The following is an 11,537-nucleotide window of genomic DNA, read 5'->3' as shown; positions in this document are numbered from 1 at the left end:
AAACTGAAGGAGAACGATTGTGAGGTCAGCCTGAGAAGATCAATGATATTTCTAATGACGCCTTTCAGGAACCGAGGAGGCAGAGTATTCTATCTGACAGATTTTTGGATGCGCCGCAAATAGCGGCATCACATTATGCTCCACTTCCAGCGGCGCACCCACCGGGACAGCACCTGTTTGAAGAGTGAGGTCTGGAACTGGCTGCATTTCCCAGCAATCAAACCCTTTGTACAGCGCTGCAGAATCTGATGGCGCTATATAAAACAATAAATAAAATAATCACAAAGATGGAGGAGGGAGACAAAGCATCTGGTGTAACGGTCATGCGATGACGACCGATCACAGGGATCATTGGTTCCGAAGGAAGAACAGCTATCTGTGGCACACACCAGAGCGCGCCACTGTATTGTCTGTCGGACTTACTGGTACATCCGAAGGGGCATCTTGCCTTACCTTTTCATGGACGTAATGGTTCTTCCATATGGTCACAAAGGGGTTTAAACATACACACTTACATGAGCACAGAACGGAGTCAGGGGGTGAATGCTGCCCCATAGTCAGTGACTCTCTGCATACCATGGTAGTTTTATATAGAACACGGTTTCAGGTGGTTCCCCAAATTCTTTCACTGACAGCAACCAACGCTTTTGCATGAAGTTCCCATATGGTCTAGCGGTTAGGATTCCTGGTTTTCACCCAGGTGGCCCGGGTTCGACTCCCGGTATGGGAATGACTTCTATTTTATTTTTTTAATGGATGCATGGAACTTTTACTTTATTGAGAGGGTGGTAGAATGGCGTAGCAGCTCCCAAGCAGAAATAGTATAGGCTTACACAGTGAATGTAAGTATGCACAGGTTAGGCATATGACACCTGAATCTAAGAAGAGACGAAGGTCTGAGACTTTACAACAGGAAAGAAGGGCAGATTAGATGGGCCAAATGGATCGTATTGGCCTTAAAATTCTATGTATTTATGCCCGCTTCACAAACATACACAAGCTCATTCCTGAAAAAGAGCAATAATAGTTTTTATTTATACATTTTAATAAATCCATTTTCTTATATTTCTATGCACATAATTGTGACTTTTAGGGCTGTAGAACCCCATGATACTTTAATACCCAGCAAACATTCTGAACTCTTAGAAAAAAGGGGGCGTCAGAGGGATGGGGGGATTTGGGTCCCAAAGAGGGACTGCCCCTCCTGAACGGGGAAACCTGGGGGGTATGAAATCGCAGAGCTCACAAGCAACCCAGCGTATAGATCTGTTTCATTAGAGCAGCAGCCCTAATGAATCTCCTAAATCTATTTTGGGATTTAGCAAACAAATAGGGAACAAGCAAACAAAATGAAAGCATGAAATAATCTCATTCTCCACTGGGGGGCACTGTTACATCTCATAAAATCATGATATACCATCAGGACTAACATCTATGTATGTATAATAATCAAATACTTTAAAGGTGTTGCTGTACCCGTATATAGATACGATATAGTGTGAGTAAAAATTCATTAAAAAAACTAACACCTTATGACTAACGAGGGGAATTAAGAAAGAGAAAAATGCTATATCACAGTCTAATTTACATTTGAGCATTTGACATATATAAAAGCACAAACTACATGACAAACAACACATGTCAGTATATGGTATTATATAACTAATATATACAGTATATACATACATGTAAGCATACATTCAAAAATAGTTTGAGTGAACAGAAGACAAATCTAAATCAAATCGATATTTGGTGTGACCACCCTTTGCCTTCAAAACAGCATCAATTCTTCTAGGTTCATTCACACACATATTTGTTTAAGGAAATCGGCAGGTAGGATGTTTCCGACCTTCTCTGGGAACTAGCCACGGCTCTTCTGTGGATTTAGCTAGCCTCAGCTACCTTTCTCTCTCTTCATGTTACCCCGGACTTGATGATGTTCATACTGCGGGGGCCTCTCCGTCACTACATGGCCTTCTTTTTCTACTTTCCGTTGCAGATAGTTCTCAATGACTGGCTGCGTTTGGGGTTGTTGTCATGCTGCAGAATAAATTTGGGGCCAATCATACGCCTCCAAGATGGTACTGCATGATGTATACGTACCTGGCCGTACTTCAGCACTGAGGAGACCATTCATTCTGACCAAATCCCCAGCTCCATTTGCTGGAATGCAGCCTCAAACTTGCATGCTTTACTGCTGCCTGCACTCATTCTTGTACCGCTCTCCAACCCTTTGGCGAACAAACTGCCTTCTGCAACAGCCAAACATTTCACATTTTGACATATTAGTCCAGAGCACCCGCTGCCATATTTCTGCACCCCGGTTCCCTTGTTTTCATGAATAGTTGATCACTTGGCATAGGAGGGTATGGCCTTTTGGCCACGTCTCTCGTGAAGACCTCTTGTGACTACGTCTCCGGACGGTAGATGGGTGTACCAGGGTCCCACTGTTTTCTGCCAAAGCTGAGCTGATGGTACTGCTGGACATCGCGTGTGCATGAATGCTATAGAACAACGTGTATCCAAAGTGTGATACGTACCTGTAGTGGAGACGTTTGTGGGTGACAGGCGCTCTTTAAATTCTTGAGTAAAAGAAGCTGCTTCACTCGCAGCTACTGATAACCTCCTGCCTTCTCTCTCCAACAGTACAGTTTGGTGTGGTGTCCATCAGGGCCGCACTGGACATGACTAAGCAGCCCATGCTGAATCCGCACAGCTTCACGTTATGTTTTTATACTATGCGGCTGCGTGTATCCAGCTGGTGGCCACAAACCGCAGCACCCGACCTGCCACCGGAGAGGCCGATTGGGTGTATGGGGTGCTAGCGGCCGGCGGCCCACCAGGGGAACAGCAGTGTCGGAACAGCAGGTTTCCGGTCACTGCTGGCAACTGTAGTATTGTTGAGCAAAAAAGGCAGGGGCAAGCGAGTGGGTACACTAAGCTGTTTTTTATACACAGTGTATACCCTGGAGCAACCCTGCTTTCTTCCGAGCCGGCGGGCATCTTTTGCACCACTTGACCTCATCCTGTCCGCTTACCAAGAATGGAAACACCAAGGTCACGGTGCAGTCCTCTGCAGGGAGCCATAGCCATATTTGCCAGCAGCCTAGATCGGGACTTCTGTCCAATTGGTTGGCTGTCCCGACCAATGGCACGTGGGCATTGCTTGAGTTTATGCCAGGACCACCGCAATACCGCCTTCTGAGATACTGCACAGGCCACCAATGGGAGAGCAGAGGATCTTCACCACTATCCCGTGATGCCTACAGCCCATAAAAGTGACTTTCCCATGTAAAATGGGAAGGTTGGGAGGTACGCCTTTTTCTATTAAATCATAATACACAGTGACAAAACATATGTTTAACCTCAAGCCACTGCAACAATACCAGGGACTGTCACTGAAAAAACAAGACATTAAATAAGTACAGTCAATAAATCACCGCCCATTCCTAGGATCACAGTAAAGGGTTAATAGAAATACGTGGGTAACGCGATCGAATAAATAAAGGCTGATTGAATTGATCCCGAAAATCATGAAATTCCGCCCCACTCACTAGGCTCCGCCCCAAGAGCGGCTGTGCGCTCCACCCAGATACATGTTAAAAGAGTTGGCTCCGCCCACTCAGACTTCACGCAGCGAGGCTCCATCGCGCACGCACCAGAACGTGGGCAACTCTCCGTTACGTCAGACGGAGGGCAGAGCGACGGAATGAGGTCGAGGAAGTGACGTCCAAGGGCGGGCAGGAACTGAGAGTGTGCCAGAGCTTTCCAGAAGGGAGTGCGTCTTATAACAGAGCATCCTGTGTGCTGTGCTGGTGAGTGAGCGCTTTTCTATATGTATATCTATATATTTATATATATGGTAATATTTATATCAATTAAAGTTCTCTTGGTGTTAACCCTTTAGGGTGTAAGTTGCACATATACAGAATTAGAGGGAACCCTGCATTATCCAGTAATCTTCACTGCAGTGGGGGAAATGTGACTTCATATCACTGCTGTAATGCGATACTCTGTTCTTTATATACCTCACATCTGGCTTAGAAACTCTCATTACCCTCAGCCAGTTTATCTATAGACATTATAATAGTTTGCTGTGTTCTGATACAGATATTTATGATTTACTGTTAATTTTCGAGTGCATGCTTGGAATACGGGCTGCATTATAATGTATAATCCTCTGTGCGTATAGTTGCATAACCTGTGTGATTATATAGGCATCTATATGTTAAGCGATGTGTCTTTTCCCCCCAGCTGTATACCGCTTGATGATTGTATTTATTCTTTTAATGTATACAGGAATGCTTTATAGCAAACATATAGAATTATATATAACTCCTTGATCTGAAATTAAACAGTCACGCGCCCCCCAATGACGCCGTTATCCCAGGCTGGGAAAGTTTGGTGTAAAAAGTCCTGGTCTGATCAAGAAGAAGCGTAAAAAGAACATGGTTTTCTGATAATTTTATGGATCAGGTTACGACGGCGAATTCTCATTCATTTCAACAAAACACTGCATTGTGTCATGTTTTACTGGTGGATGCAGCGACACCTGAAGAGCTTGCTCTCCGTTTTAGAATCCTACGGTCTTCTCTTTCCCTGCATCATACACATTGGGCAGGGTGAGGGGTCGGAGAGCGGATCGAAAGGTTTGGGTTCCGTGTCACAGTTCCACTTCCTAGTTGCCCCTCTGTGTCCCCTGCCCAAAGCAGAAAATAAAAGCATAGCGCGACCTACCTGGGGCATTGTTATCAGAGGGGGGGGGGCGATGAAAGGAGTGGATTTGCCCGATAAGTGGCTGAACTCCGTGTTCCAGCTCGGCCTGTATCGGTCACTAAGGGATTTTGTCTCTGTCACTTCATTAGTGTTTGTTGTTCTTATCTAACAGTTGCTCTCTCCTCTGGCCTTTACGGTTCGAGAGAAAGTCACGTCTGTCTATCATGTCATTGGCGTGCGGACAGATGCTGGCAGGGGCCGGTCCTCAGCCTTGCGGGGGGTAGAAAGCCGCCAAAGTGCGGCGCATGCGCGGGACAGCAAGCAGTGCTTGTTTAGCTGGTTGAAGGACAGCGATGAGGCAGACTGTAAATCTTCTCTCTGTTATGCAGGCCTGGGGTATATTACAGGGGTGGTTTGCAAAACTGTTCCCTTATGGGTTCTGAAGAAAGTAGCCCCTTTACTGACCGGCTGACGCTTCTGTCTGCCGGCCGACTTCTCAGTCCCCTCTGCAGGTTGGCAATTTCAAATTCCTTTAATATCGGTTATTTCCCTGCTTTCAGAACACGTTTACTCGTACATCCCTAGAGCCTACGCTGGGCCGGGGGGGCCAGTAGTTCACAAGACATGGGTTCTCTTGTACAATCAGGAGCATTTGCTCATCGCCGTTCATTTGGCCGGTTACAAGAGAGATCTCCGATGTCCCCGAGTGACCCATTTACCCCGACGTGTCAGTAGCCATCATTCTCACACCGAGATCATATCTCGGCACAGAGGGCCGCGGCTCTGAGACATGCTGAGGGCCGCGGCTCTGGAAACCCAACCCTAATAAGAAACTGTCTGCGCTGGTATGTTAGTATAGAGATAGATTATTTCTGTGTACTTGGACACTCAGCGCATTTCAGCTCCAAGTATTCTGTACTATAATATATCCTAATATCTGTTTATTATCTCGTGATGCGAGTTATTATTTGTGTTCGTACCAATCTCTCTTCTTGGTCCTAAGTATTTCTGTGTTTTCGCAGTGACTCTCCCAATCGCCTCGGCTCCGCTGCAGGATGGTGGACTACAGTGTGTGGGATCACATAGAGGTGTCCGACGATGAAGACGACACTCATCCTAACATCGATACTCCCAGTCTGTTCAGATGGCGCCACCAGGTATGTCCATGGCTAAATGGGACAACCTTATGCCTATCTCATGTGTATTCGATTCTCTTTGTGTATTAACCTCTACCACTGCTTCTGGAAGGCTCTTCCACTTATCTCTTACCTCTGACCCTCTAGTGTTATGGTTCCTTGTAAGATTATTAAGAGTCCTCACTTCTGTTGTAGGCTCGAGTGGAGAGAATGCAACAGTTTGAAAAAGAGAAGGAAGAGCTTCAGAAGGGGGCAAACGAATGCAAGAAGAAGCTGGCCGAGTGTCAGAAGAAGCTGAAGGATTTAGAGGTCAAAGAGGGTCCTGAGATGCAGAAGCTTCAGATAGAGCTGGATCAGCTTAAGAAGGAGGAGAAGACTTGGCAGAAGAAAGAGGATGAGTTCAGGAGGAAGGAGAAGAACATGCCGTGGAATGTGGACACATTGAGCAAAGAGGGGTTCAGCAAGGTGAATTCTCTTAAAAGACGTGACCTAATAACAGGAAGATTTAGCATGACAGATTTTCTAACCTTTGGTATAAAAATGAGATTTAAACCCGTGTTGATCTTCCTGCATTGTATGAGTGGAATTTCCTGCACGGAACGTTCCTTGTAGTGCGAGTAGAGATTAAAAACTAGTTCCGCGGCCCATAAAAACAACAAACACTTAATGCATGTATAGGTAATGCCAAGAGTGCCTCTAAGAAATAGTTTTTCACCCCGTGTTGGATTTGAAGAATAGAATTCAATCCGAATGAATATATACGTGAGTGAGGCTCTTCGCTCTGCGTAACACGCGGCTTCTGTTTTCACGACAGAGCGTTTTCAACGTCAAGCCCGAAAACAACGAAGAAACGGAGGAGCAGAAGGAGCAGAAGCACAAAACGTTCGTGGAAAAAAACGAGAAGCTGCTAAAACATTTCGGTAAGCGCCGTGCCTGCCGTGATCGAGATAGATGGTCCGGTTTGCCGGTTTGATAAGGTCGGTGTCCTCTTCTGGGAGGTTCCCAGAAGGCATTGTGGGAAAGGACTTGGCCGCTGTATTCGGGGGAGTGGAAGTGTCTTGTCTCACTCTTGATCCTTCTTCTTTAACAAGGGATGCTTCGACGCTGGGACGACAGCCAAAAATATTTATCAGACAATCCGCACTTGGTGTGTGAGGAGACTGCCAACTACCTGGTGATTTGGAGCATTGATCTGGAAGTCGAAGAGGTGAGGAGGAGGAGGAGGACCCCCCCCCAAAAAAAAAACCACTTAATCTTCTAAAACATAAATTGGCTTTTTCTTGTAGAATTTCTTGCTCTTTAACATATTTTTGGGTGAAAGTGCCCATTATGTTCATTCTAAAATATACAAAATAATTCAAAACAATATTGGGGCTATTTTTCTTTAAAGAACGTGAGTTTGGGGTTTGTTTGTTTTATCCCCCCCATGCAAAGGTCAAAGTTGTTCAGAATGTTAGAACTGCATATTTTATCTACTTTTGAAAGGTTAGAAGGGTTAAATTTAGGTAATTAGCTTTTTAGGAATTAAAAGGATGCGTTATTACAAGGAACAGCATTTCTTTCTCATTTTAAAAGCATATGAGATTTTTATTACGCATAATTAACAGTTCATTGGCTCGTGAATAAACTATCGCCTTCTTAGTAACTCCTTTTATTTTGGTTTAAACGAACTCTCTTTGCTTTGACTGCGCAGAAACATGCGTTGATGGAGCAAGTCGCTCATCAGACAATCGTCATGCAGTTTATTCTGGAGCTGGCCAAGAGCTTGAAGGTGGACCCCAGAGCCTGTTTCCGACAGTTCTTCACGAAGATCAAGGTGCGTACTCTCATTCTCATACCCTCATTCTCATACCCTCATTCTCATACCCTCATTCTCATACCCTCATTCTCATACCCTCATTCTCATACCCTCATTCTCATACCCTCATTCTCATACCCTCATTCTCATTCTGATGAATGTTTATTGGAATGAGCCATCGTATAGAATGATCCTTTAAGATGCTCTTGGTGTGTCTGGTACCAGCAGGCTGTGCTCTGAACCTCAAGCAGACTGCCTGGTACTGCGCATTTTTAGATTTCTTTTTAGGATTTAAAGGGTATTAACATAATTTGACAATACATTCATGTGTCCGGCTGATGGGCTCCATTCCCTTATTTAACTATTCGTTATGAAGGACCCGCACTGGCAGGTTTCTCTAGTAACCTTCTTGTAGCTGACCCTGAATAATGCATAATTCAGTGGGTGGGGAGATTTTGGGAAAAGTCTCACGGATTTAGCTATAGGTTATACATGGCCAGCCAAGCTCATCCAGCAGAAGCTCGTTTGGGGATGGACCTTATTAATGTATAGCGAATTCTAGAAGTTGAAACCTCCTTTAGTGAATACGCCCCATTGTGTGTCGAGGATTATATGTGATTATATATATATATATATATATATCATTTTATGTGATGTAACATGCTAGCCTTCCCATGTTAGCATTGTTTCAGTTTACTAAGAATGTGATTTACTCCAAAACAACCCAATTTCTCATTATTTCTGTACTCTGTGATCCCGTCTTTCCTTGCGATGCATGATATGTTCAAAATAAGGTTTGCGTGGGAGAGAAACCTGTGTGAACGAAGGTCCCGAGCTGGTGAAAGCCGATACAGGAGAAGAGCTTTCGCCGAGCCGAGCGCCCTGATTGGCTCATTAGTGTGTCGGGGAATGGAATGGGTCACTGCTGGTTTAGTATGACTGCTGTCTGTGATTACCCAGCGTTTCAGCAGCCGTGACTAATGCGCCGGTGCATGTTAATCCAGATGCCGTCGCCAGAATACAGAATGTTGTCGCCAGGTCCGATTTACTTCTTGGTAACGGCAGCTGTCCCTTTCTCTCTCAGACCGCGGATCAGCAGTACATGGATGCGTTTAATGATGAGCTGGAAGCTTTTAAAGGGAGAGTGAAGGAACGAGCCAAAGTCCGCATAGAGAAAGCGCTGAAGGAGTACGAGGAGGAGGAGCGGAAGAAGAGACTCGGCCCCGGTGGCTTGGATCCCGTGGAGGTTTATGAATCCCTCCCAGCTGTAAGTAACGTGGATGTATACTTTCTGCACCAGCCTATTACCCTAAAGAATTGTCACCCATATGGGGGCGCCACCTGCTGGACACCCCGCTGCATGAATAATCTGCAAAAATAATCTGCAAATTCCTCTTAAATATTTTATGCCTTTTTTTTCCTTCTCAGGAACTCCAGAAATGTTTCGATACTAAAGATATACAGATGCTACAGGACGCCATCAGCAAAATGGACCCTACTGTAAGTTTGCATTATTCATGGTTGTGTCATTGGCTACAAGGCTAACCAGGGGTGTAGTAATGGGTTAATGAGCTTTTGTGGATTGCAACTCCCATCATCCTTATCTAGAATGAAGACAGGGAGTAGTCAAGAGGTGCCAAAAGGTCTCATACTTGGGAATTGTGCGTTGTTACCTCTATATTGCATAATTCTGGAGTTTAATCCCCTTATGTATATCTACTGTATGTACTGTCACCTATGCATGTACTGCCACATATACATGTATGTTCAACCACGTATATTGGATACACTTACTAAAGGAGTGGTGAGATTTAGGTTTTGTCACTTAATATCTTAGATATAATAGGGGAGAAATGTTTACGGTGATATGCATTAAATGAGGTATTTATGAAAAGTTCATAGTAATTTGCCTTAAAAAGAAATTGGGTTTCCTTGGGTAAAATAAAAAACATGATAGGGCAAATCATAAATTGTGCCCCTAGGTGTGCCAAGTAAATAAACCTTAGGAGATTTGCCCTTTTTAGCCGTTCCTCTGAAGGTTTACTCACATAAAACAATTTGCTATTTATGGCAACAGCCTACCGGTGTCCACTATCGTATCACGTGACTATAAAGCATGCCCTGAAAAATTACAGTGGAGGCAAAAGTTTGACATGATTGACAAGTTATTTCTGGGAAGGGCGTTTAGTAATGCAGGCCCGTCTACTCTTCTATCCATGCGTGTCTCTGTGCTGTGTATAACGCTTCTGCACCCCTTGTGTGCTGTAGGAAGCCAGATACTATATGAAGCAGTGTATTGACTCGGGACTCTGGGTTCCGAATTCCAGAGGAGGGGACTCCGCAGAGGCCGGAGACGCCGAGGCCGAACCCGTGTACGAAGAAGCCAAGAAGGACACCGCCGAGCAGACGGAGGCATCATCATAAGTGCGGAACGCGTCGTTCCCAGTGCAGTTTAATCTATACAGCGTTAGACTTAAACCTCAGAGAAGAGGGTGCCAGACCTCTTGGCCTGGAAGGGGTGCTGCTAAAACCATTCACTTCCCTTTTTGAATTTTGGAACATGTTTTAACTCCTCAAACATTATTGTATGTGTGATAAAACCTTTATTTTATTTTTTTGGTTCACTAGCCCATGAATAGAATAGAACATTCCAAAAAATCGAGTTTATTATATCTAACAGGAGCCCAATGAAACCACTGCTGAATGCTTGGAAAGAACGGGTCGGGGTTTAACCCTATGAGGCCGGACTGCATTGTTTTACAGTCATGAGAAGTGAATTATCGCAGCCCTGCCAATCAAAGACAAACGGGGGTTTATTATGTTATAGGAGAGCTAAAAATCTATCGCTGGGTCGCCACCAATGTATTCATTTTCCATCCGGTATCAGCAGAGGCTGCTCTAATCCGATACCCGGACCTGCCCAACCTTACCAGTGTCTGTGAGCATCGCTACGCATATTGGGCTCTATTCACTAAATGGAGAGTCGTGTTGACTTTATACTTTATGACAGGATAACCCCAGTGAGCAGCTTCTCCTGCTGAGCTGGCCCCGGATAATGCATACATTGGTGCGATGCAGATGGATTTAATCTGATATTGTAGTAAACGTCTTCTTTATTTCCCGAAGCAGAAACTCCCAACTATTACTGTATATTTTTATTTTTTTTGGACGTTGCTGGAAATTTGAGTTAAACTTATCAAGGCGCTTGAGCTTTTATCATACGGAAACTTCTCCGGCTCGGCCTTCTTGGAGAAGTTCTCTAGGGTGCATGATAATATCGGGGAGTTTAAACGTTAGTCTCTCCAAGTTAGTGAATACACCTTGCTGGTCCCAGACAGGAAAGGGTTACATTTTAATCACCTGTGTATATGAAAGCTGTGCCGTTGGCATCATGGCTGCTGATGGCATTAACAGGGATAAGAAGTCAGTCTCGGTACCGATGTGCTGGAAACCCGGGCCGTTTCCAAGCCTAACCCTATGGCCTCCTGTAGGGTTTATCCCATGTGGGTCTGGACCTTCGGACTATTCTGCATTTTATGATATGTGATGCTTAGCACTGAAATGAAAATAAATACACTTTTTTTTTTCCACATGAAACTGTCATTTTCTTCTTTCTTTTTTTTTAAATATATATGTTAGAATAAAACATCGGATCCCTAACAGCAGGAAGAACAGCAGACTAGATGCCGGGAGACTAGATGGCCGGAACGATCCTTTTCTTGCTATCAAATTCTATGTTTCTATGTAAACTAGTCTGTTACCAAAAAGTTACCAAAAAAGCATCTTTTTCACTCTATTAGTGTGTAAAATGCTGCTCTTTAACCCTTCAGTCTCTGAAACCCCCCAGTAATTATTATGCCGGTTATTTAATCGGCGCGTTCGCCCCC

At 44.5% G+C, this 11,537-nt stretch overlaps 1 protein-coding gene and 1 non-coding gene across 2 annotated transcripts; both read left to right on the top strand.

Moving 5' to 3' along the window:
- The first annotated feature begins 658 nt into the window (after nt 1-658).
- On the top strand, nt 659-730 carry TRNAE-UUC (transfer RNA glutamic acid (anticodon UUC)). Its single transcript has one exon. It is a non-coding gene; the product is annotated as a tRNA-Glu (tRNA).
- Nucleotides 731-3,698: 2,968 nt separating this feature from the next.
- On the top strand, nt 3,699-10,186 carry CDC37 (cell division cycle 37, HSP90 cochaperone). Its single transcript, XM_053464855.1, has 9 exons — nt 3,699-3,815; nt 5,739-5,873; nt 6,048-6,317; nt 6,667-6,772; nt 6,944-7,059; nt 7,546-7,668; nt 8,735-8,917; nt 9,079-9,150; nt 9,919-10,186. The coding sequence occupies exons 2-9, from the start codon at nt 5,772-5,774 to the stop codon at nt 10,072-10,074; spliced, it is 1,128 nt and encodes a 375-aa protein (XP_053320830.1). The 5' UTR covers nt 3,699-3,815; nt 5,739-5,771; the 3' UTR covers nt 10,075-10,186.
- Nucleotides 10,187-11,537: the final 1,351 nt, after the last annotated feature.

The sequence above is a fragment of the Spea bombifrons genome, chromosome 4 (assembly GCF_027358695.1).
Source record: "Spea bombifrons isolate aSpeBom1 chromosome 4, aSpeBom1.2.pri, whole genome shotgun sequence".
NCBI lineage: Eukaryota > Metazoa > Chordata > Amphibia > Anura > Pelobatidae > Spea > Spea bombifrons.
Note: the sequence above shows the minus strand (reverse complement) of the source record. Positions and strands in the feature narration are given on the sequence as shown.

Excerpts from the sequence above, each read along its gene's own strand:
- CDC37 (XM_053464855.1), top strand. The coding sequence starts at position 5,772 with ATGGTGGACTACAGTGTGTGGGATCACATAGAGGTGTCCGACGATGAA. Across the intron at positions 5,874-6,047 it reads TGTTCAGATGGCGCCACCAG|GCTCGAGTGGAGAGAATGCA; the intron begins GTATGTCCATGG and ends CTTCTGTTGTAG. Across the intron at positions 6,318-6,666 it reads GCAAAGAGGGGTTCAGCAAG|AGCGTTTTCAACGTCAAGCC; the intron begins GTGAATTCTCTT and ends TTTTCACGACAG.